This window comes from Chiloscyllium plagiosum, unplaced genomic scaffold, assembly GCF_037043375.1.
Source record: "Chiloscyllium plagiosum isolate Xiang-an unplaced genomic scaffold, Cpla_swu_hap1 HiC_scaffold_16, whole genome shotgun sequence".
Taxonomy (NCBI): Eukaryota; Metazoa; Chordata; class Chondrichthyes; order Orectolobiformes; family Hemiscylliidae; genus Chiloscyllium; species Chiloscyllium plagiosum.
Genome location: NW_028270154.1, coordinates 35,356,062 through 35,383,007, shown reverse-complemented (window position 1 = coordinate 35,383,007; position 26,946 = coordinate 35,356,062). Strand labels below are relative to the sequence as shown.

At 41.9% G+C, this 26,946-nt stretch overlaps 1 protein-coding gene across 1 annotated transcript; it reads right to left on the bottom strand.

Moving 5' to 3' along the window:
• Positions 1-10,704: 10,704 nt before the first annotated feature.
• Positions 10,705-26,227, bottom strand: LOC122556909 (uncharacterized). Its single transcript, XM_087995044.1, has 3 exons — positions 26,151-26,227; positions 25,938-26,039; positions 10,705-11,834 (listed from the first exon to the last, which is right to left on the bottom strand). Exon 3 carries the CDS (start codon positions 11,815-11,817, stop codon positions 11,152-11,154), a length of 666 nt encoding a protein of 221 aa, XP_087851170.1. The 5' UTR covers positions 11,818-11,834; positions 25,938-26,039; positions 26,151-26,227; the 3' UTR covers positions 10,705-11,151.
• Between the last annotated feature and the right edge of the window lie 719 nt (positions 26,228-26,946).

Genomic DNA, 26,946 nt, shown 5'->3' with positions numbered 1-26,946 from the left:
GCTTGCTGAAAGAAGACAAAGGGTGGTGGTTGATGGGAAATGTTCATCCTGGAGTCCAGTTACTAGTGGTGTACCGCAAAGGTCGGTGTTGGGTCCACTGCTGTTCATCATTTTTATAAATGACCTAGATGAGGGCATAGAAGGGTTGGTTAGTTAATTCGCAGACAACACTAAGGTCGGTGGAGTTGTGGATAGTGACAAAGGATATTGTAGGTTACAGAGAGACATAGATAAGCTGCAGAGCTGGGCTAGAGGTGGTAAATGGAGTTTAATGCGGACAAGTGTGAGGTGATTCACTTTGGTCGGAGTAACCGGAATGCAAAGTACTGGGCTAATGGTAAGATTCTTGGTAGTGTAGGTGAGCAGAGAAATCTCGGTGTCCAGGTACACAGATCCTTGAAAGTTGCCATCCAGGTTGACAGGGTTGTTAAGAAGGCATACAGTGTTTTAGCTTTTATTAATAGAGGGATCGAGTTCCGGAACCATGAGATTATGCTACAGCTGCACAAAACTCTGGTGCGGCCGCACTTGGAGTATTCTGTACAGTTCTGGTCATCACATAATAAGAAGGATGTGGAAGCTTTGGAAAAGGTGAAGAGGAGATTTACTAGGATGTTGCCTGGTATGGAGGGGAGGTCTTATGAGGAAAGGCTGAGGGACTTGAGGCTGTTTTCGTTGAAGAGAAGAAGGTTGAGAGGAGACTTAATAGAGACATATAAGATAATCGGAGGGTTAGATAGGGTGGACAGTGAGAGCCTTTTTTCAAAATATGGTGACGGTGAGCACGAGGGGGCATAGCTTTAAATTGAGGGGTGATAGATATAGGACAGGTGTCAGAGGTAGTTTCTTTACTCAGAGAGTAGTAAGGGTATGGAATGCTTTGCCTGCAACGGTATTTGATTCACCAACTTTAAGTGCATTTAAGTCATCATTGGACAAACATATGGACGTACATGGAATAGTGTAGGTTAGATGGACTTTAGATCGGTATGACAGGTTGGCGCAACATCGAGGGCCAAAGGGCCTGTACTGCGCTGTAATGTTCTATGTTCTATGTTCTATGATCCATGATATTGTCGCCAGGAATGCCAGTCCATTCTGGGATATCCTGCAGTGGTGAGTTTTTCCAGATACAGTGAGTTGTTGAATCTGTCTTGTATTGAGCAAGATTGTTGCCACAGGGCTTTGATTAGTTGTTAATGGAGTTAGTTTGGGACCACAACATGGGAACATTCGCTTGGCCTCATGAAGAGAAACCCTACGTAAAACCCATTGGAATTGACACTTAGCCAAAAAAGTGTAAGTTTCAGAGTTTTAATTAAAGTCAGCCCAGGGCTTAAAAGGAACAGACTGTATACTGAAATGCACTTTAAATATCAATTTCAGATTGAATTAAAACACATTGTGTAAATGCAAGCAACAAGGGTCAGAACTTCTTGAACAGTAAAGCCCTTCTCTGCATTTTACAATTCTAATCTCCTTTTCAATGGCAAATGACAATGACATAAACATATGAGTTAGATGGCCATGGCCCTTTGAGCCTGCTTGGCAGTTCAGAATTGTGGTGATTTAATTGTAAACTCTGTTCACATTGACTCCCATTCTTGATAACCTTTTATCTCTTTGTTTTCCAAGAATCTATCCACCTCTGCCTTAAAAATATTTAATGACGATATTTCCATCATCTTTGGAGGAAAGGAGTTCCAAAGACTCACAACAATCTAACAGAAAACATTCCTTCCTATCTCTGTCTTAAATGAGCAACCCCTTACTTTGAAACAGTGATCCCTAGTTCTAGATTCTTTCACAAAAGGAAACATATTCTTTCCACTTGTACCCAGCCAAACTACCTCAGGAGCTTAAATGTTTTCAGTCAAGTCTTACTCCTCTAGACGCTAATGGGTGCAAGCATGGTCTGTCCAACTATTCCTGATTGGACAGCCCATCTAACCCATCTAGAAAACTTCTATAAACTACTTTCAATACATTTGCATTCTTCCTTAAATAAGGCCAACAATACTGCTCACAAGCACTCCAGATGAGATCTCATTAATGTCCTGTATAACTGAAGTGTAACCTTTCTACTCTTGTGTTCAATTCACCTCACAATAAATTATAACATTCTATTGTTTCTCCTGGTTACTTACTGTACCCGTATACTGTCAGATTTATGCATGAGAATACCCAAGTCCCTTTCCATCCAGAGCTGTGCAATCTCTCACCATTTAGATAATAAGCTGCTTTTTCAATTCTCACCAAAATGAACACGCTCACATCTTCCCATATTATGCTTTATTTTCCACATCTTTTCCTGTTCACCCAACCTGCCTGTATTTCTAGGCAGGCTCCTTTTCATTCTCTTTACAACTTAGTTTGTATATTGAACAAATTTAGCAACTGTACCTTTAGTCCCTGTATCTTAGTAATTCATATAAATTGTAATAATTTATATAATTGACCCTAGCGCTGGCTCCTATGGTACATAACTTATTACATCTTGCTAACCAGAAATGACCCATTTACACATACTCTCTGTTTCTTGTTAGCTAGTCAACCTTTCATCCATAACAAATGCTACGCCAGCCCTGCACCATGAGCTTCTACCTTCTGCAGTAACCTTTGGTTTGGTATCTTATCAAATGCTTCCTGGAAATATATAAACAGTACATCAATTGCTCTCGCTTTATCTACAGCAAATGTTCCTTCCTCAATATATCCAATAAATTGATTAAACATGATTTCCCTTTTACAAAACCAAGTTGATGCTGCCTATTACCTTGAACTTATCTAAGTGTTCTACTTTAATGGCTTTAAGAATACCAGCTAGCATGTTCCCCATGCAGATGTTGAACCAACTTATCAGTAGTTTTCTCCTTTCTATCTCCATTCCTTTCTGAGTCATGGATTTATAATTACTATTTTTCAATTAAATGGAACCTTCCCCAAATCTAGAGGATTTTGGAATTTAAAAACAATGCATCAACTATTTGCCTAGCCATTTCTTTCAGACCCTCAAATGAAGTATTTCAGGACTCTGGGACTCTTGTGTCAGCTACAGATCCAACAGTTTGCCCAGTACCACCTTCCTAGTGATTCCCTTGAGTTCCTCTCTCCCCTCCATTTCCTAAATTACAGCTATTCCTGTGATGTTACAGGTGTCTTCTACAATGAACATCAAGACAAAATACTTGTTCAATTCATCTGCCATCTCCTGATTTTACATTAATTCTTACGAACTGACTTCCTTTGGGACTAACATTCACTCTGTCTACTCTTTTCCATTTAAAATATCTATAGAAACTCTTATCTGCTTTTATGATTGTAGCTGCCTTTCGCTCATTCTGTAATTTTGCAGGATCAGTTGTTCTTCTAGTCATTTTTTTAACTTTATGTTCAATCTTATGATTTGTCATACATCTTTGTGCAATATAAAGTGTTAGTTCTTTAAGTTTGAAAATATCTTTAATTATTTTAGTCAACCATAGTGATGGGTCCTCCCCTTGGGAATTTTCCATCTCAAGTTAATTCATAGCAATTGTGAAAAACAATTTTGGTTTTGGAGGAGATGTGTAATAATGAAGTTACAGGCAATACTGTGCATGTGTGATAATGTTGTTCGTAACATAGGAAAAGGGAAATGCCACTCAGCCCCTCGAGCTCATTCCACTACTCAAGAGATCATGGCTGATTTGTGGCATAACTTCATATATCTGCCTTTGGGCCATATCACTTAATACCCTTACTTAACAAAATTTTATATTTCTCAGATTTAAAATGAACAACTGATCCTGCATCCACTGCCAATTGTGGAAGACAGTTCCAAACATCTTTGTGTGTAGAAGTGCTTCCAAACATCTCTTCTGAATGGTCTGATCCTAATTCTCAGATGATGCCATTGGTTTTAGAATCCCTAGTAATGTACTTTCACCTACTCTGTCTTTTTCTGTTAATATCTTGAAGACTTCCATCAGATCATCCTTCAGCCTTCTCAATTCTAGAGAAAGCAGACCCAATTTGTGCAATCCCTCCTCATAATTTAACCCCTGAAGTCCAGATATCATTCTTGTAAACTTTTGTTGTACTCCCTCCAAGGCCTCCCTAAGGTGTGATAACCACATTTGCTCATCGTCCTCAAATAGAGTCTAACCAGGTTTTTGTATAATTGCAGGATAACTTCTGCATCCTTGAACTCCTAAAGGGCAGCATTCCATGATCTTCCTTGATTATATTCTGCACCTGTTTGTGACATTTTAAAAGTCTATGCATCAGAACCCCCAAGTCTCTTTGGAAATCCACTGCATTTAGATTAGATTAAATTAGGTTACCTACAGTGTGGAAACTGGCCCTTTGGACCAACAAGTCCACACCGACCCTCCGAAGAGTAACCCACCCAGACCCATTTCCCTCTAACTAATGCACCTTACACTATGGACAATTTAGAATGGCCAATTCACCTGACCTACACATCTTTGGATTGTGGGAGGAAACCGGAGCACCCAGAGAAAGCCCACACAGACACGGGGAGAATGTGCAAACTCGTCACAGACAGTTGCCCAAGGCTGGAATTGAATCTGGGTCCCGGGTGCTGTGAGGCAGCAGTGCTAACCACTGCGCCACCATCCAGAAAGTACCTTGATCTATCCTCTCATAGTTGAAAATGGATAACCTCATACACAGACACATTGAATGCCATCTGCATAGTATTACCCATTGACTTAGTTTATCAAAATCCCTTTGTAATTTTATGCTGTCATCTACACTGTCAATAATGCTGCGTAACTTTGTGTTCTCAGAAAATTTGGATATGGGACAATAAATAATGTTAATAACTGAGGTCCCAATACACATCCCTATGGGGCACTATTGGTCACATCCAGTCAATTTGAGTATCTGCCCATTATCCCTATTACCACCTGCCACTCAACAAATGTCCCCTCCACGTCAGTAATTTGCCTACAATTCCGTGTGCTTCAACCTGAGTTAGCAGTCTTTTATGTGGGACATTATCAAATGCCTCTTGAAAGCCCTATAAACAACATTTGCAGGCATTCCCCTGACCACTACCTTAGTCATCTCTTCAAAAATTTAGTAAGGTTTGTCAGCCATGACCTATCTGTCATGAATCCATGCTGGCTCACCCTAATAAACAGAACATTTTCAAGGTGTTCAATTGCACCATTCTTGACTAAATACCAACACAAATATTAGGCTAGCTAGTCTATAATTCCCTGGTTTTTAATTGTTGTCCATCTTAAAAAATGGAGTTATATGCAATCTTCCAATCCAGAGTGAAGGCTCCGCTGTCTAGGGATCTTTGAAAGAATATAGTTAAGTCAACTGATTCTACAGAACTTCACTGGGTCTGCCCAGCAACTTGATACGATGGATAATTTGTCCATTAAAGGGCCGATGTACACTTTAAACTGTACCTTTTTCCTTTAAACTTATTATTTCTCTTCATTTGTCAAACTCTCTCCATTAACACTGTATGAGCACTCTCACCTCTGAATTGGAAAAATATGGATTCAAGTTCCACTCTGCAACTTGAGCGCACAATCTCGACCAACATCCCTGTGCTGCCCTTTTTTTTGGATGAGATTTTAAATGATCATAAAGTGAGGTATTGTTGCATTTCTCCCAATGATTTGAGCCGATGACAACTTCACTAAATAAAACAAATCGTCTTGTTGCATTTTGTGGGATCTTGCTTTGAGCAAATTTTCCTACATTGTTACAGTAATTACACTTCAGACACAGTTTGCTATCAGTGAACAATTACAGGGTATCCCAATGTCATGAAAGATGCTTAAAACACAAGTTCCTTGTTTCCTTTTAAACTGAGTTGCAGACTGCCAACACAGGTGGATTGTAAAGTTCCTATGGCACTTTTCAAGAAAGAACAGTAGAGTCTACTCAGTAATCGAGCCAACATTTATAACCAAGGGAATACCAGTAAAACAGATTATTTGTTTAACATCTCATTACTGTTTCTAGGTCTTAATGTATGCAAATTGGTTCCCATGTTTCCCAGCATTACATTTCAAAAGTACTTAACTGGCTGCAAAGTGCTTTGAGACACCCTGAGGTCATGAAAGGCACTATATAAATGTCAGTTCAATCTTTGTATTTCAGTGAATGACTGAAAGCCATAGGTTTTCTGAGTAACTATTCCCCACAACACTGAACAGGATTGCCCATTGAATACCAGTAGATCTAAATTGTTTTGAGTTTCATGCCTGTTCTGCTAAGAACTGTATTTAAATAGTCTAAATTCCTTTTGCATGTGGGTGATGGTGATGTAATGGTAATGTTACTGGATTATTAAATCAGAGGAGAAAGTGAGGACTGCAGATGCTGGAGATCAGAGCTGAAAATGTGTTGCTGGAAAAGCGCAGCAGGTCAGGCAGCATCCAAGGAACAGGAGAATCGACGTTTCGGGCATAAGCCCTTCCTTCAGGAAAGGTCTTATTCCTGAAGAAGGGCTTATGCCCGAAACGTTGATTCTCCTGTTCCTTGGATGCTGCCTGACTTGCTGTGCTTTTCCAGCAACACATTTTCAGCAGTATTAAATCAGAGGCCCAGGTGAATTCTCAGAGAACATGGGTACAAATCCCACCCTGGCAGACACCTGGAACTTGAATTTAATAAAGGTTGACCTGCACATTCACATGCACATTCATCTGGAAATGTGCACGCAACAAAATTCCAGAGCTGCTACGTCATCCTGTCAATTTGCCATGACCTCATATGCAAATGCCACATAGTGCACACAGAAAGAAGGAACACGATATTGAAATGAGTTTGGCAGGGAGGAGGTAAGGCCGTCACATTTGTTGGTGGGGCCAGAGGGGTGGGAGGAGAGGAGAACGATGGGAGGAACCGTGCTCTCTGCTCCCAGGCCTTTCCCCCTCAATCGCCACCCCTTCTCCCCTTCACCCAGAAACCCTGTTTACCCGAGCCCACTACGCTCATAGCTGCAAGCCCAAACCAGTTGAAATGGATGCATACATATTTAGGCAGTGTAGAGTGGTGTCAGCAAATGCAGTCTTCAATAAAATCTGGAATTGAAAAGTACTCTTAGTAATGGTTAAAAATCACACAACACCAGGTTTAGTCCAACAGGTTGAATTGGAAGCACACTAGCTTTCGGACCATCGCTCCTTCATCAGGTGGTACATCCCAGTCCAACACTGGCATCTCCAAATCATGACTTAGTAATGGTGACTGTGAAGCTGTCATCAATTGTCATAATTCCTTTGAGGGAAGGAAATCTACCAATCTACCTGGTCTGGCCTACATACGACTAGAGTCATGTGGATGACTATTAGTTGCCATCTGGAATGGCTGAGAACCTGGCTCCAAACATCTGCATATAATGCCAGCCATGCCAGCAAAAACCACAACCCATGAATGAATTTGTCAAAATCTCTACACTAAGTGACATTCAAAGTGATTTTTTCCAATCCGACACACACACACTGTGTGTGTCAATTTCCAAACCACTGAACTAGTATCAGAGACTTCCCTTAACCTACTCTGCCTGAGTCTGGTAAGCAGGGTAAGGTCTCAGCAAAGACGATCTGAGACCTTGATGAACAAAGGGGCTAATGAGACTTAAGGATTAAGAATAAGTAGTGGAATGAGAGAGCAGTAAATAAGCAATTTAGAGTAAAATTAGGTGGAGAATGGGAAACAAAGTCATTCGTTTCTGCTTGTTTCTTCGTTCATTCACCCAAGCTCATAAGTCAAGCATCCACACCATACTGAGACAGTCATGACTGAATTAGGCTGCTCACATAGCCCAGACACTTGACACTTACTTCCTAAAGTGAATCTATGGAGAGCTCAAGTCTGAGGTGTGCTGTCAAAGGTAGTTAGAGGAAGCTCTCTAAGGACACTAGGAATGCTTCACTTTCAGAGTTTTAATATTGTCCTGAATGAAACTCATCCAGAAGTGGTGCATGTTATACAGGAAGACAACACCAAGAGATTGACCCAGTGGAAGGAGGGAGAAGCAGGAAGAAAAAAATGGAAGGTCTGTAATAAGAAGGAGAGCAAGAGAGATTAAATTACAAAAGATTGTGTGGTGCTCAAGCTAAAGAGAATGGTGATATGTTGATACTTTTTCAACTTTGTCAGTTTTGTTGAGTTTCATAGAGGATTTCTCTCCATGAGGCCTAGTGAGTTTTCTCATGCGGTCATCCCAAACCTGCCTCATTAATTACCAACTCTTATCCTGTGTTGATGATAATGTCCAATGCTAGCTCAATTCCATCAATCACTATGCCGAAAGAACTGCTGGCAAGTTCCAGGATTAACCAGCATCCCTGCTGAAGGTGCCATCCTTAAAAGGCCAATGTGCACCTGGACAAACACTGTCAGCCCAGAGCTGCCCTGCACACTTTGTGACATTTGCCCAGACATGGCAGATAAGGGGAATTTGGTGCCTTGCACTGGGGACAGGGATTTAGAAGGCCTAGTGGACAGGGTGATGGAGTGGAGAGCTGAGTTGTTCTCCTTGGACCTGCAGAAGGGTCAGGTCACCAGACCCTGCCAGCTTAGTCCAAGGTTCTTACACAGGTCAATGCAGTCTCGGCCATTTGAAGGAATGTCCAGTTATGTAGGAAGAAGGTCAATGATCTTGTCTGCTCCAAAGAATAGGTAGCATGTTGTCTCTGCTTCCTCAAACTTACTCTATCTCAGCACTGCACCTACAATCCACCATGGCTCAAACTCCATCACTTTTGGAATATTGCATACAATTTTGGTCGCCCTTCTATAGGAAAGAAATTGTTTAACTTGAGAGGGTGCAGAAAAGATGTACAATGATGTTGCCATGACTGAAGGATTTGAGCTATAGGGAGAGGGTGGGGCTATATTCCCTGGCGTATTGGAGGCTGTGGGGTGACTTTACAGAAGTTTTAAAAATCATGAGGGGCATGGACAGCCAGGGTCTTTTTTCTATAGTGGGGGAGTCCAAAACTGGAGGACATGGGTTTAAGGCGAGAAAGGAAAGATTTAAAAGGGATCTGAGGGGTAATGTTTTCATGGTTCATGTATGGAATGATCTGCCAGAGGAAGTGGTGGAGGCTAGTAAAATTACAATGTTTAAAAGGCATCTGGATGGGTGCATGAATAGGAAGTGTTTAAAGAGATATGGACTAAATGCTGGCAAATGGGACGAGGTCAGATTGGGATGATCTGATGTCATGAATGAGTTAGACCAAAGGGTCTGTCCTCATGCTGTATAACTCTATGACTCTGTGATTTTCACTGTTGCCCACAACATTTTCCCTTATTTTTTCTCACCCACCTAAACCTCCAACACCCTTACTCCTGATGGCCTCTGTACTGCCTATTCACTTACTCAGGATAACTAACCACTTTGCCTTCAAATGCAACAATTTGCACCCACTTTCATGCCTTTCAGTCATTCATAAAATGCCCACAAGAGGGCAGAAAGAGTACTGGGCTGCTTGACAATGTTAGAATCCTGATCACCCCATATAACTGACTGAGCATGTCCAAACACTTGGACCAGTTTCGGAGGCTATTCATGCTGTTTGGAACCCCATGATTGAAAACTGTCTCCCTTTATTTGACTGTGGACTGCTGGCAATCATGGTAAGCTGCCAGACTTTGTGTCTGTGCTAAATGACAAGGCAAGACAGAAGTACAGTGAGCCTGGTAGCTCTGAGAGGACGCAAAGTGAAAAATGGCAAGAAAAGGTTGTTGTGAACATGCAAGAAGAGAGAGCTCTAAGAGAGTAAATGAACAGTACAGAGCGCAGCATTGCAATGATAGCTGCTGGTGCACCCTGAAGCACAACGTTAAATTGCAGAAGTGTACTGTTAGTGGATCAGGGAAATGCCATGATGATGTGGATAGACTGGCAAATATTGAATACCTATATCCGTGGATGTGGGGTATGCGCAAAAGCTGCTTATGCAGTGTATCCTGAGTTGCTGGAGCTAGGTATCCAATGGAAGTCCTTAGGAGCAAGCAGCAAGCTGGAGTCCCCATTACCTGCTCAGACTTCTATGTCAAGAAGTTACAGCATCATTTCCTCATGGAAGGTGTTAGGATAGGAAGCTGCATATTACTGAGGTGAGAAGTGCAGTTAATTCCTTTTACAATACGTTATAGTCCCATTTAATTGAATTGTTGCTACCAGTGAGAATACCATCATAATGTCAGGACATCAAGAAAGTCTTCACTGTTTTTGATTCTCTGATGTTTCACCATATTGTTCAAGGCCCAATAAGATTCCACCCAATGTGTCCAGATGAATTGTGTATAGCAACTGTTCAAATGAAAAGTTAAGAGATAAGGAAAAAAAACACAGCAAGATAGAATCAGCAAAAACAAAATGGAAGAAGATGGAGGCAGAGAGTGGTTGAATTCAGTGTTGAGTCGAGAAGACTGCACAGTGCTGGGTAAAAAAAAAGCGTTGTTCCTCAAGCTTGTGTGGAGAATTGAAATGGTAAAAACAATGACTGCAGATGCTGGAAAACAGATTCTGGATTAGTGGTGCTGAAAGAGCACAGCAGTTCAGGCAGCATCCAAGGAGCAGCGAAATCGACTTTTCGGGCAAAAGCCCTTCATCAGGAATAAAGACAGTGAGCCTGAAGAGTGGAGAGATAAGCTAGAGGAGGGAGAATTGGAGGGCGAATTATCAATGGAGAATTGAAATGACAAGCAACGCAAAGTTCACAGTTTAATTATGAATTAAACAATCATAGTTACTTATTCAGTTGAAACCACTCTATAAGTATTAGAAATTAGATTATGTCATGGTCAGTAGTGAGATATAAAAGATATTTGTGATCACAAAATGAATTGTTACCCATTGGTAACTGTATTTCATCAATCTTCATTAGTCTTCCCTCATGGAGGGTTTTTCACATTATCAATGGTAAGATGCTGGTTCACAGGCTATCTGTTAATAATTAGATTACAACAAACAATTTAAAATATAAAGGAAAGCATTTTGTCTAATATTTATCTTATTTTATGCTACTTTTTGGAAATCCATCAATTATGTCTTGCCTTTGTTGCAATTATCATTGATGTAAAGACATTAAGAGGACAAAATAAGAACATAGTAGTGTCTAACAAACCAGCACATTGAGAAACAAATTCTTGTGAGTGTTAAGTAGGACAGTGGTCCTTACATTTAGATACACAGCTGCAAAGTTCATACAAAAAATACCCAGTGACTATTAACGGTGAAAGGAACACCAAACCAACAGAGACAAGGCCACAGACAAATGTTGTACAGCAACTTCTACAATTTCTAGAGCACTGGGACTCCTTGTTATCAATCAGTTCCTGTATCATTTCTGGGTTTTGCCCTGATATATTGGACTGGTTGCAGTTTTTATCACCTGTTGTTTTTCCTGCAATTGTTTCAATGATGCTATCATTTGGAGAAAATGTCCTTGAGATATTCTCAGAGTCACCACTTGTCTTGTTGCAGCTTGTTGGATAGTCATTGGCACAGTTAAAGAAGACATTACTGCAGTTGTCTAAGGAGGATGGAACTTCAACTTGAGGCCTATCAATATCGATTTTAATCTCAGGTGCAGTGCACAAAGACACATTATTATTCTCTTGTCCTGTTACACTGTCCATAGAAGTTGGAGCAATAGTTGTGAGTTCTGCTGCAGAATCTGGCATGACTGTTGAACTGGATTTATCTTGTTTGATATGAGATTCTACTTCACTCTCAGTGGTTAAATTCACTCCATTCAGTGAAGTCACTTCAATACAGGAAGGTTTCTTATCCTTCATTTTCAGCTTCATTTCAGATACCATTTTCTCGGGATCAATCCCTATTAAAGAATTGGAATGAGAAATGTTATTACATTCATCATTTTCTGTAAATAATTTCCATTAGACTATGAATAACTCAACCAAAAAATATTTGACCAGAAAAATAAGCTTTGAATTCACATTCAGGTGCAATGAACTAAAGCTTGTTTAGGGTTCATTTGAGTGAGCAATGCAATAAGACAAGTGTTTTGTAAACTATTTTTCACATAATCTCCAAATCTACTGCATTTGAAAACTTGTGATATGGATTGCTCACATGGTGGCCAAGCAATGGAAATGGTTCCAGCACCATGAGCTGAATGGGTTTACTGTTTATTTTCATTCATTCCTGTCTTCTCATGTTGTTCTATCATTTCATAATGCTACAACTAGAGAGTTCAATTAAAATTTTATTGGAGTCAATGTCAAAGCCTACGGAATTGTGATGCTGCTGCATTAAAAAGTGAATGGACACTGTTGGCCTGTTTAAAATTATGGCATTGTTTTCCTTTGTTTCAGCAAAGTAATGCTACATTGATTCGGGAGTGATAGGTAGAACAGAATTAAGTTGGGTACAAGGCACTAGATAACTGTATTTCACGGCAATATGTTTTGGGTAGCCATGACTAGGAATATTCTAGACAAATTGTGGAGCACGGTGGTTCAGTGGTTAGCACTGCTGCCTCACAGTGCCAGGGACCTTGTTCGATTCCACCCTGCACCTGTGTGGAGTTTACACATTCACCCTAGGTCAGCGTGGGTTTCTATTGGGTGTTCTGGTTTCCTCCCGTAGTCCAGGGATGTGTATGTTGGGTGGACTTTCCATGGGAAATGCAGGGATAGAGGAGTGGATCTGGATGGGATGCTCTTCAAAGAGTTGGTGTGACCTGATGGCTGAATTGCCAGCTTACACACTGTCGGACTTCTATTATGATTCTGATTTGCATTGTAGAATTAAAATCTCAAGGTTCCTTTTCACTGAAAGCCTTGAAACTCTCGCTCCCAAAAAGATATTGGCTGAATTGCAATTCACAATACTGTGATGATTAGATTTTTGACAGGTAGATACTACATTCCTCTTCCTGTAGACTCTAACTGCTTACAAGTCATAACATAATGCATCATGCTCTGTCCAGGTATTAATGATTGACATATCGATAGTCACAGGTGAGGTGCCGGAAGACTGGAGGTTGGCAAACATGGTGCCACTGTTTAAGAAGGGTGGTAAAGACAAGCCAGGGAACTATAGACTGGTGAGCCTGACCTCGGTGGTGGGCAAGTTGTTGGAGGGAATCCTGAGGGACAGGATGTACACATATTTGGAAAGTCAAGGACTGATTAGGGATAGTCAATGGCTTTGTGCATGGGAAATCATGTCTCACAAACTTGATTGAGTTTTTTGAAGAAGTAACAAAGAGGATTGATGAGGGCAGAGCAGTAGATGTGATCTATATGGACTTCAGTAAGGCATTTGACAAGGTTCCCCATGGGAGACTGATTAGCAAGGTTAGATCTCATGGCATATAGAGAGAACTAGCCAATTGGATACAGAACTGGCTCAAAGGTAGAAGACAGAGGGTGATGGTGGAGGGTTGTTTTTCAGACTGGAGGCCTGTGACCAGTGGAGTGCCATAAGGATTGGTACTGGGTCCTCTACTGTTTGTCATTTACATAAATGATTTGGATGTGAGCATAAGAGGTACAGTTAGTAAGTTTGCAGATGACACCAAAATTGGAGGTGTAGTGAACATAAAGAGGGCTCCCTCAGATTACAACAGGATCTGGACCAAATGGGCCAATGGGCTGAGAAGTGGCAGATGGAGTTTAATTCAGGTAAATGCGAGGTGGTGCATTTTGGGAAAGCAAATGTTAGCAGGACTTATACACTTAATGGTAAGGTCCTAGGGAGTGTTGCTAAACAAAGAGACCTTGGAGTGCAGGTTCATAGTTCTTTGGAAGTGGAGTCGCAGGTAGATAGGATAGTGAAGAAGGCGAATGGTATGCTTTCCTTTATTGGTGAGAGTATTGAGTACAGGAGTTAGAAGGTCATGTTGCGGCTGTATAGGACATTGGTAAGGCCATCGTTGGTATATTGTATGCAATTCTGGTCTCCTTCCTATTGGAAAGAAGTTGTGAAGCTTGAAAGGGTTCAGAAAAGATTTACAAGGATGTTGCCAGGGCTGGAGAATTTAAGCTATAGGGAGAGGCTGAACAGGCTGGGGCTGTTTTCCCTGGAGCCTCGGAGGCTGAGGGGTGACCTTATAGAGGTTTACAAAATTATGAGGGGCATGGATAGGATAAATAGGCAAAGTCTTTTCCCTGGGGTCGGGGAGTCCAGAACTAGAGGGCATAGGTTTAGGGTGAGAGGGGAAAGATATAAAAGAGACCTAAGGGGCAACGTTTTCACGCAGAGGGTGGTACGTGAATGGAATGAGCTGCTAGAGGAAGTGGTGGAGGCTGGTACAATTGCAACATTTAAGAGGCATTTGGATGGGTATATGAATAGGAAGGGTTTGGAGGGATATGGGCCGGGTGCTGGCAGGTGGGACTAGATTGGGTTGGGATATCTGGTCGGCATGGACAGGTCGGACCGAAGGGTCTGGTTCCATGCTGTACATCTCTATGACTCTATGAGCTTGGGCAATTCATTAACTGCACACTGGTCATGTACGTCTTTCATCTTCCCATTTTTCTGATAATGTACTATGTGCTCATGGTCGCATTAATGAGGATTGTTCCCATTTATCTGTCAAAAGGTAATGCTGCATTAATTCCACAATATGATGAAATGCATAAATTTGGAACTGATATACATATTTGGTTCAGTTTGTGCTGTATAGGCAATTGGTTCATGATCAGCATATCAGAGTTGGGTGAACATCACCAGTGTAACTACAGGGTTTTCAACATTGCTCCTTGTCGATTGTGCTCCTCATTATGGTCTTGTTAGTACCACGGATGGTGGCCAAGGTCAGGGCTTTGTAAGTTAAAATTTTATAACAATGGGCCTAAGGTGGCCACAATATAAAGTATCCAGTAGCCAGAGAAGTTTTTATAGTTAAATTGCAGTCTATTAGATCTCAGGAATGGGATCTCTGAGCCTTTGCTTGCAGTTAATTAAATAGTGGTTAAATGAATAATCAGTTACCACATCTGCAATTCAGCACATTCTAGTATGTGAAGTGCAGAGCTGTTTGTATCTGCACTGGTATCTAGGTTTCATGCAGATTATGCTGACCCTGCAACTGTGGAGCATGGCAAAAACTTCTGCTGGTACTTCTATATTAATAGATGCTTTGAAATTTGCCGTGATAAATGTGTGCCCACTTGTGTAACCTTACACTGATCACCTTCCTCATTTGATGGTGCAGACTGGCCAGACATTTCGTGGAGTCAAGAGTGTGGTGCTGGAAAAGCACAAAAGGCCAGGCAGCATCCGAGAAGCAGGAGAATCGACGTTTTGTGCATAAACCCTTCACCAGGTATGGAGGGCTTATGCCCGGAACGTTGATTCTCCTGCTCCTCGGATGCTGCCTAACCTGCTGTGCTTTTCCAGCACCACACTCTTGACTCTGATCTCCAGCATCTGCAGTCCTTATTTTCTCCCAGACATATTGTGGAACCTATTTTGAAGCTGTTTGGTTAGAATGTGTACCTATATGGCCTCTGTGGCTAGCCTTTGCTTTCTGCCTGGATACTTCCAATGTCATTTGGTAGCACGTCTTGCATACAGTTTTGAAAATTATCATTTTATAGCAGGATGTATGTCATTGTATCATTGTCATTGCTTACTAGGCTTGCCTGCATTGGCTCTGATGCCAATGATGGACAAATTATACGTGGGCTTTAGACTGTTCCCATTAGTATAACTTTGTACTTGCATCTGCTTTGTAGTCAGGCTTTCATGATATAACCTCAGAGTTGGTCTACAATATCAATTTGGAATGCTTCTACTGGATTAGATGCTATCATGAGCTGTCATGAGGAGATAGAGTGCTTGGTGTTGTTTTGCAAAGATAACAATCTCTCCCTCAATGTCAGCAAAACTAAAGAACTGATCACTGACTTTAGGAAGAAAGAAGGAGGACATACCCCTATCTACATCAATAGATCTGAGGCGAAGAGGAACAAAAGCATCAAGTTTAATCATAGAATCCCTACTTTGTGGAAGCAGGCTACTTGACCCATCAAGTCCACACCAACCCTCCAAAGAGCAGCCTACCCAGCCTCATCCCACTTCCCTACATTTCCTATAGTTAACCCCACCTAACCTACACATCCCTAGACACTAAGGGCAATTTAGATGGCCAATCCACCTAACCTGCACATTTTTGGATTGCAGAAGGAAACCCATTCAGACATGGGGATAATGTGTAAACTCTACACAGACAGTTGCCTGAGGGCAGAATTGAACCCAGGTCCCTGGCATTGCGAGGCAGCAGTACTAACCACTCAGCCACCGTGTCACCCCAGGTGTGATAATAATTCTGGTCCTCCCATGTAGGTGAGATGGTCAAGAAGGCACAACAATGCCTCTTCTTCCTCAGGAGGCTTAGGAGATTCGGCATGTCCACCACGATCCTTACCAACCTTTACAGATCCACCACAGGAAGCACCACAACTTGGTACAGCAACTACTCTGCACAGAACCTAAGAAACTACAGAAGGTTGTGTGCACAGCCCAGACCACCACAGAAGCCAACCTCCCATCCGTAACTCCATCTACACTTCTTGTTACTGTGGAAAGGCAGCCAACTTCATCAAAGATCCCTCCCACCCCAGTAATGCTCTCTTCCAACCTCTTCTGTCAGATACAGAACCTTAAATACACTTACCAACAGGTTCAAGAACAGTTTCTTCCCTATTGGTATTAGACTCCAGAATGGACCTCTCCAATTTCAACTCTAATGTTAATCTTGATTTTGTGTACCTCATGTGCAGCTGTAACCTTGTATGCCTTGCTCTGCCCAAACACCCTATGATCTGTATGTCCTTGTATATTATGATCTACCTGTTAACATGCAAAACAAAACTTTTCACTGTACTAAGGTATACTTGACAACAATAAATCAAATCAAATCAAATCAAACTTAAAAATCAAATGAGTTTGATGATCCTATTGACAAGGTCTACTTCTGTAAGGTTGTAATCACATCCTTTGTCTCTGTTTCTACTTATGAATGAGTCAATGGTCTCTATTGTCTGTTCCCTAAAGTACATGAATTCCAGGCAGAAGTTGTGATTCCATTATAACTGATCCGCAAGTGTTGACATGTTTTATTTGGAGTTTAAAGATGGTTGTCAGACAGCCCTGACTTGTTCATTCTGTGGCAGCCTTCACTAGCTGTAGAAATTTTAATTTTACCGGCTTATTTGCCTGCTTCAGAAATGTTGAGATAGAAAAATATAATTCAAAGCATTGTCAGAACAAAGTAAACACAGAGAAGAGATTTGTTGCCTTCCAATTGAGTTTTGGAAATTTTATAGTCATCTTTTCAATTTTTTGAAGGACTTTTAATCCAGTTTTGAGCTTTGTCAGCTATCCAAGTTGCTTCCAGCTCTCTTAAAGTTAGTTAAGCTAATTACGCTTTGAGTTGCATCTTTAATATATGACACCTTTAGATTACTGCTTGACTGTAACAAAGGCTTTGTCAGGTTTTCTGATCTTTTTAGAACATAGAACATAGAATAATACAGCGCAGAACAGGCCCTTTGGCCCTCAATGTTGCGCCAACCTGTGAACTATTCTCATCTCATCCCCCTACACTATCCCAAAATCATCCATGTGCTTATCCAAGGATTGTTTAAATCTCCCTAATGTGGCTGAATTAACTTCATTGGCAAGTAGGGCATTCCACACCCTTACCACTCTCTGAGTAAGGAACCTGCCTCTGACATCTGTCTTAAATCTATCACCCCTCAATTTGTAGTTATGCCCCCTCTCACAAGCGAACGTCATCATCTCAGGAAAAAGACTTTCATTGTCTATCCAACCTAATCCTCTGATCATTTTGTATGTCTCTATCAAATCCCCTCTTAGCCTTCTTCTTTCCAATGTGAACAGACCCAAGCCTCTCAGCCGTTCCTCATAAGACCTTCCCTCCAGACCAGACAACATCCTGGTAAATCTCCTCTGCACCTTTTCCAATGCTTCCACACCCTTCCTGTAATGGGGCGACCAGAACTGTACACAATATTCTAAGTGTGGCTGCACCAACGTTTTGTATAGTTGCAGCATGATATTGCGGCTCTGGAACTCAGTCCCTCGACCAATGAAACCTACCACACCATATGTCTTCTTAACAGCACCATGAATCTGGTGGCAACTTTCAGGGATCTATGTACATGGACACCAAGATCCCTCTGCACATCCACACTACCAAGAATCTTACCATTAATCCAGTACTCTGCCTTCCTGTTAATCTTCCCAAAGTGAATCACCTCACATTTAGCTGCATTGAACTCCATTTGTCACCTCTCAGCCCAATTCTGCAGTTTATCCAAGTCCCTCTGCAACCAGTAACATTCTTCCAAAGTGTCCACTACTCCACTGACTTCAGTCTCGTCTGCAAATTTACTAATTCATCCACCTATGCCTACGTCTAAGTCATTTATAAAAATGACAAACAGCAGTGGTCCCAAAACAAATCCTTGTGGCACACCACTACCTAACCGGATTCCAGGCTGAATATTTTCCATCAACCACCACTCACTGCCTTCTTTCAGAAAGCCATTTCTAATCCAAACTGCTAAATCACCCTCAATTCCATGCCTCTGCATTTTTTCGAACAGCCTACCATGTGGAACCTTGTCAAAGGCTTTACTGAAGTTCATGCATACCATGGCAACTGCCCTACCCTCATCTACATGCTTGGTCACCTTCTCAAAAAACTCTCAAACCTTCTCAAAGGCTTGTGAGACACGACCTGCCCTTGATGCAACCATGTTGACTATTTGAAATCAAATTGTTGCTTGCTAGATGATTATAAATCTTATTTCTTATAATCCTTTTCAAAACCTTTCCTACAACAGAAGTAAGGCTCACTGGTCTATAATTGCCTGGGTCATCTCTCCTGCCCTTCTTGAACAAGGGCACAACATTTGCAATCCTCCAGTACTAAAACTATATACAACGACGACTCAAATATCAAAGCCAAAGGCTATCTCCTCCCTAGCTTCCCACAGAATCCTCAGATAAATCACATCCAGCCAGGGGACTTGTCTAGATTAGATTACAGTGTGGAAACAGGCTCTTCGGCCTAACAAGTCCACACCGCTCCGCCGAAGCGCAACCCACCCATACCCCTTACCTAACACTATGGGTAATTTAGCATGGTCAATTCACCTGACCTGCACATCTTTGGACTGTGGGAGGAAACCGGAGCACCCGGAGGAAACCCACGCAGACACGGGGAGAACATGCAAACTCCACACAGTCAGTCGCCTGAGGCGGGAATTGAACCCGGGTCTCTGGCGCTGTGAGGCAGCAGTGCTAACCACTGTGCCACTGTGCCGTCTACTTTCACTCCTTCTAGAATTGATAACACCTCTTTGTAACTAACCTCGATTCTTTCTAGTGTAACATTCTTCTCATTCTTCTCGTCCACAATATTCTCCTTTCCCTGAGTGAATTTTTTCTCTCAGTTTACTTAAACTCCACTCATAAGACAATGATTTAGATGGGAAATGCCTGCAGGCTTTCAAAAGTGAAAGCCAGCAAAGAGAAAAAAGCTTTTTCCCAGGCTTCCTTGCACTTTTAGGAGTTACTATGGAATACATTCTTTATCACAGCCCAGTCTGCAGCATTTAGCTTCAACAATATAAACCACTGACCAGTGCCACAGTGGTCACTATGTTACAGTCGGTTTTTTTTTAAACACAATGTAGCAATGATCTACAATTTTACTGAAATGAAAATGTGCGTTTTTTATTTGAAGTTAATACTATATTGAGGCAAGTTTCACTGGGAGGATAAACATTGTATAATAACCTCTACTTTGGCTACTTGTAGACTGACTACAAAACATGAATACAGGTTAATAATTCTTTACCGGTTGGAAGATGCCCCTTAAAGGGGCATGTCATCATAACAAAACAGTAGTATTATCGAAGAATAGACAACAAAGTTGGGTAACTAGAATTCAATTAAATGAATTGCATGAGAAGTTTGAGCCCTATTCCTGTACCCATGCCTCTAACACTCTGAAAGCAGTATCAACCTGCAACCTTCAGAATTATTTATGTATGTGCTTCTACTGAGCTAAGCATTTTACCCAACTGTCATTCTCACTTGTCATTTCAACTATCACTTTTGCTGAGAATTGTTGAATGAGGACAAAAACAGTGTTGGAGGTCAGGAATGATACTTGCTAATGATGGGGCAAAATCACTGATGAAGGAGCAGAAGATATTCGCATTGTTGTTACCACTCAAAAGAACTCCTGTTGGCTTTGATGATTGGCTAACAACGCCTAAGGCATTTTCAATTTGATCCCGATTTACTTTAGAATCGTTCGGATTCCTTAATACCATATTCAATAGTACAGAACCTTGATGACAAAAGTAATCACTGTCATCTCTTCCGGAATTTGAGTCCATATCTTGATTAAGTTTAGAATAAGAACAGAAACTGGGTAGTTCTGGCAGTATCCAAAATAAATCTTGTGAGAAGGTGATTGGAACAGTTGAATGCATCTTCAATCACTTACTGATGATTGGAGAAGGCAGATAGGACAATTATTTAGTGATCAATGAGCCAAAACCTTTAAGTATTGCTAATGCAAGCGAACAGCTTGATCTGGGTATGCAAGTCTTTGGCATTAGAGCCAAAAAATAGTGCTATGAAGAGGGATGAACTAGGTCTCCTTGTTTCAGTTTTATGTCTTAGTCACAATAAAAGATTAAATTCTTTTTAGCACAAGGCTATAGCTCTCTCTAATTAAAATGTTGTTAATTATTTTTACTGGAAACAATAAGGTTCCATTACAAAATTGCCTTAAGACAAAGAAACACCACATTTATTCCCTGATAACCCCAAGGAAAATTAATAATTATTAAGTAATAAAAAAGCCTTCAGGACACACGCACTGTAATATATGTAATTTAGAGTCTCTTGAGTGTCCTCATGGCATGTGGCTTTAACCTGAGACCAATGCTAAGTAGATGGTCTCCTGAATTGAATCAGTTGTAATAAATGTTGCACTTAATTTTAAAGTTGTCAATTCTCTAATGCTTATTTTCCACTCAGTTTTGTCAAACCAGATACTTTTCTTCTTGAAAGAGAACGAGTCTTCACAATCTGTGTTTATTTCACATTTTTAATTGCATCTCGGTCTGCCAAAACTTTATTTCAAACAGAAGCTATTTGTATATTCCATGCCCATGGAGATTATTGTTTCCCGCTTGGTTATTGTAGTAGATATTTCATCTCCAACACATGATGTTCTCATAATGGTGCAAATCAAATAGGAGATGATGACTTTCTCGTGCTTCCTATGGGATTTCTGACTGATTTCTGAATCACTGGAGCAAATTTCAGCTCAGATTGCCCTTGGTCTAATCCACATCGGTTTTATGAAATTTGACCAGCCTGTGTGCATAAAGTGAGCTCTGGTTTATGTCTGTGTTTTGAAACCTTTTTAAAAACTATTTCCATCCATGAAAGTACCAAGCACTATGTCAACCAAAGGAGTTCAAAGATCAATATATTATATCATCATGATAATTGACAGGACCATGTTCTTCATTTGTGTCCAATGCACTCAGCCATTTCTCGATATAGCATTGAGCTGTCTAAGTTAGCTGAAGATTATCACGTTAAAGACTGCAGGAGGACACTGAGTGGAATTATTAGTTTTAGCTGAGGAAATTTGCAAGCCCTTCAGTTAATTTCATTTTCGCATACAGATGTGAAGGCTCCATCATAGTGGAGACTGGGAATGTGATTCCTTGCAATTATGTTTTGTCTGTCCATCACCATTCCTGACTAAATGTGATGAAGTTTCAAGAGTCTGATCTGTTGATTGTGTAGCACTTACCTCTCTCTATAGATTGCTGCAGGTAGGCCTATACCTTCTTGGAAACATGACACTGATGCCTCTGAGATGCCCTTCTACACATGCAATTGAACCAGGGAGAGCTATGTGTCTCCATGGCAATGAAGGAGTAAGAACTGAGATAAGGAGAAACTTCTTCAGCCAGAGAGTGGTGAATCTATGGAATTCATTGCCATAGAAGGCTGTGGAGGCCAGGTCATTGAGAATATTTAAGGCTGAGATAGGTAGATTCTTGAGTATCAAGTGGGGAGAAAGTGGGAGAAAAGGATTGAGAAATTATCAGCCATGATTGAATGGTAGAGCAATGGGCTGAATGGCCTAATTTCTGCTCTTGTGTCTTATAGTCTTATGATCTAACTGTACCATGTTACAAGACTACAGATTGTGGTTACATGCAGTCCTGTTGCTGATGATGGTCCATATCAGCTCATACTTGCACAGTTTTCCAGCATAAGATCCTATTCCTGAAAAATAATATTTACACTATATAGGTAAGCTAATCATACAAACCACCACAGAAACTAATTCAGTTTTTCTTACAGTGATTTTAGTTCTTCTGCTGGTGGTAATAGGAATGCAGCTGGCATCCAAAGAAAATGCATGTGGTCTCAGAAATGAACATGTGAACAGGAAACAACAGTAGGGCTCAAACCTGAACTCTATGTTCCTGCATCCCCTCAGTGATCTTCCATTCCCTTGGTAATCAAGAATTTTTCTACTTTTGAGGAAAGAAATTTCAAAGACTCACAACTCTCTGAGGGAAAAATGTTTCCTCATCTCTGGTTTAAACCAGTGCCCCACTTATTTTTCAAAAAATGAGCCCTTGTTCTATATTCTCTGATAAGAGTAAATATCCTTTCAACATCCACCTGGCCAATTCCCCTCAAGATCTTGTATGTTTCAAATAAGTCACCTCTGAACCTTCCAAACTCCAAAGGATGCAATTATAAAATTTATATTCATAGAATCCCTACAGGTGGAAACATGCCCTTCAGCCCAACAAGTCCACATCGACCCTCTGAAGAGTAACCCACCCAGATCCATTCCCCTTCCATATTACTCGACATTTACCCCTGACTAATGCACCTAATCTACATATCCCTGAACACTATTGGCAATTTAACATGGCCAATTCACGTAACCTGCAGGACTGTAGAGGAAACTGGACCCAGAGGAAACCCATGCAGACACGGGGAGAATGTACAAACTCCATACAGACAGTCGCCTGAGGCTGGAATCAAATCCAGGTCCCTGGCACTGTGAGGCAACAGTGCTAACCACTGTGCCGCCCGTGTAATAAAAGGATTCCCACAGTAGTTTTACACTGAAATCCTTTTTCTCAGGGTGCAGAACTTTTATTTTCTCTCAAACGGTCCTGTTTTGTCCACTGATAGTATGTGCTGTCTGATTTTTTTTGTCTCTCTTGTGAGATTAGCTCTGTTTGGTACTTTGCTATAACAGGGAGAAATGTCCCCATGACTTGTCCGGTCTTGTCCTACCTGCCTATCTCCTTTTCCACCTATCCACTCCACCCTCTCCTCCCTGACCTATCACCTTCATCCCCTCCCCCACTCACCCATTGTACTCTATGCTATTTTCTCCCCACCCCCACCCTCCTCTAGCTTATCTCTCCACGCTCCAGGCTCACTGCCTTTATTCCTGATGAAGGGCTTTTGCCCAAAACGTCGATTTCGAAGCTCCTTGGATGCTGCCTGAACTGCTGTGCTCTTCCAGCACCACTAATCCAGAAAGTGAGGACTGCAGATGCTGGAGATCAGAGCTGAAAAATGTTTTGCTGGAAAAGTGCAGCAGGTCAGGCAGCATCTAAGGAGCAGGAGAATCGACGTTTTGGGCATAAGCCCTTCTTCAGGAATGAGGAGGGTGTGCCAAGCAGGCTAAGATAAAAGGTAGGGAGGAGGGACTTGGGGGAGGGGCGTTGGGAATGCGATAGGTGGAAGGAGGTTAAGGTGAGGGTGATAGGCCGGAGAGGGGGTGAGGGCGGAGAGATCAGGAAGAAGATTGCAGATCAAGAAGGCGGTGCTGAGTCCGAGGTTTGGGACTGAGATAAGGTGGGGGGAGGGGAAATGAGAAAGCTGGAGAAATCTGCATTCATCCCTTGTGGTTGGAGGGTTCCTAGGCGGAAGATGAGGCGCTCTTCCTCCAGGCGTCGTGTCCTTGGCGGAGTGGGAGGGGAAGTTAAAGTGTTCAGCCACGGGGCGGTTGGGTTGTTTTGTGCGGGTGTCCCAGAGGTGTTTTCTGAAACGTTCCGCAAGTAGGCGGAGGGAAATTCCGGAACGCTGATAGGGAAGGTTCAGGTTCTAAAAATCTCTCTCTTAAAATAGATTTAGTTACTTGGCCTCCACAGCCTCTGTGGTAGAGAATTCCACAGGAGGATATATTTCCCTCCCCTCCCCTATCAGCGTTCCGGAATTTCCCTCCGCCTACTTGCGGAACTTGCGGGTGTGGACCTGACGAGGGAGTCGCGGAGGGAGTAGTCTTTCCGGAACGCTGATAGGGAAGGTTCAGGTTCTAAAAATCTCTCTCTTAAAATAGATTTAGTTACTTGGCCTCCACAGCCTCTGTGGTAGAGAATTCCACAGGAGGATATATTTCCCTCCCCTCCCCTATCAGCGTTCCGGAAAGACTACTCCTTCCGCGACTCCCTCGTCAGGTCCACACCCCCCACCAACCCAACCTCCACTCCTGGCACCTTCCCCGGCAACCGCAAGAAATGCAAAACTTGCGCCCACACCTCCCCCCTCACTTCCCTCCAAGGCCCCAAGGGATCCTTCCATATCCATCACAAATTCACCTGCACTTCCACACACATCATTTACTGCATCCACTGCACCCGATGTGGGCCTCCTATACATTGGGGAGACAGGCCGCCTACTTGCGGAACGTTTCAGAGAACACCTCTGGGACACCCGCACCAAACAACCCAACCGCCCCGTGGCTGAACACTTTAACTTCCCCTCCCACTCCGCCAAGGACATGCAGGTCCTTGGCCTCCTCCATCGCCAGACCATGGCAACACGACGCCTAGAGGAAGAGCGCCTCATCATCCGCCTAGGAACCCTCCAACCACAAGGGATGAATGCAGATTTCTCCAGCTTTCTCATTTCCCCTCCCCCCACCTTATCTCAGTCCCAACCCTCCGACTCAGCACCGCCTTCTTGACCTGCAATCTTCTTCCCGACCTCTCCACCCTCACCCCCTCTCCGGCCTATCACCCTCACCTTAACCTCCTTCCACCTATTGCATTCCCAACGCCCCTCCCCCAAGTGCTTCCTCCCTACCTTTTATCTTAGCCTGCTTGGCACACCCTCCTCATTCCTGAAGAAGGACTTATGCCCGAAACGTCGATTCTCCTTCTCCTTTGATGCTGTCTGACCTGCTGCGCTTTCCCAGCAACACATTTTTCAACTTTGCTATGACAGGGTAACTGAGATGGGGAAAGCATTCAGGATTACAATACTTTTCCTTGCTGTCTGCCCCCACAAAATAACACCAGCACTACATTTGCACTCTTATAAACATGAATTAACAGCATTTCAAAGTTCTAAACAAACAAAATGAATTGGTTTTAATGGCAAATTTCAGCAAAATAGGTTCACAAGAGTACAAGCTGCATTTTCATCCCTTCTCTGAAGTTAACAAAGGAGAAATTTGTTATTACACTTATAATAAAATTATACACGAAGCATTAACCAGCTTGCTTCAAGTGGTTATGTAATTTGAAACTAAAGATCGCATCCCAAGGCAGCAGGTCTCTGATATCTTGACCAAGTCTCCAATCTTCATGTGTAGTGCAAGATAAGGAAACTTGGAAAGATATTTGGACTTTAGACTCAATTCAACTGAGCTTGACCCTGTCTACACATGCCTCTCTGGGGGTCATTGGATATAGCAAATAGAAACAAGAGTTCTGGATGATTTTACCAAGTTCTAGTCCGTGAATATTGACAGCAATCACTTTTTACACAAAATAACATTTATTGTCTTATTTCTTAAACGTGCATAAGAACAGTTTAGAAATAATAAATATCTCAAAGCATTGCATCTCACCTGAACAGAACAAATGTCTCGTGTATCCAGCCAATCTAGCATTCAAAGAAAACAGCTTGCAGTTTGCAAAGAGGATGATGCAGGAATTGCTCCAGGGCTGTACTGCGAGATAAAAGCAAGTGCTAATGATTTCACTTCTCTACTGACTGTTGTTATGCAGTTTGTGAGGCATTTGATGACGTTTATTCAAAGGAAGGTTAAATAAAGTCTTACCTTCTTTGTGGTTTACTTAGGCATTCCATTTCGTATTTTCACTGCCATTCTAGTTAAACATCATTCCTCCCTTTTATATAGCTGTCAACAATTTACTCCTGTTTTCTTTCTTCCTCTCCTAAACGCCATGAATCACACTGGGATATGGGTACTTGACCATATTCCAAGTGCAATCTCCCTGGGATCTCTGCAAATCTATTCTTGATGAATAACTTTAGAAACTGAGTTTGCAGCAAGCTATTTTACTATGGACGGCATCACAGCCAAGCTTGATCCTATCCTCATTAGACATCCACTCTGTCAAAGATTTTCCATCAGACATGAATAACATCAGGAACAGGAGGTCTGACTGAATTTTTCTCTCCCTGGTTGAACTGCTTTGAAGCTGAAAATGTGTTGCTGGAAAAACGCAGCAGGTCAGGCAGCATCCAAGGAACAGGAGAATCGACGTTTCGGGCATAAGCCCTTCTTCAGGAACTGTTTTGAAGCCAGGTGTCAGAAATCACACAACACCAGGTTATAGTCCAACAGGTTTATTTGAAGTTTTCAGAATGCTGCTCCTTCGTCAGGTGAAGTCTGTTGGACTATAACCTGGTGTCGTGTGACTTCTGACTTCATCCACCCTAGTCCAACACCAGCACCTCCACATCGTTGGAACCATCCTTAGCAACACAATGTTTAAGGCTGTCTGAAGAGACCAAGTTGGTATCTTTCTGATTCTGTGCAGCCTGCCCTGCATTCACCAAACTGGCCAAAGATCCTAAATGCACATGGGAACATAGGAAATTCACAATTA

Coding starts and splice junctions, on each gene's coding strand:
- LOC122556909 (XM_087995044.1), bottom strand. CDS start 11,817: ATGGTATCTGAAATGAAGCTGAAAATGAAGGATAAGAAACCTTCCTGT.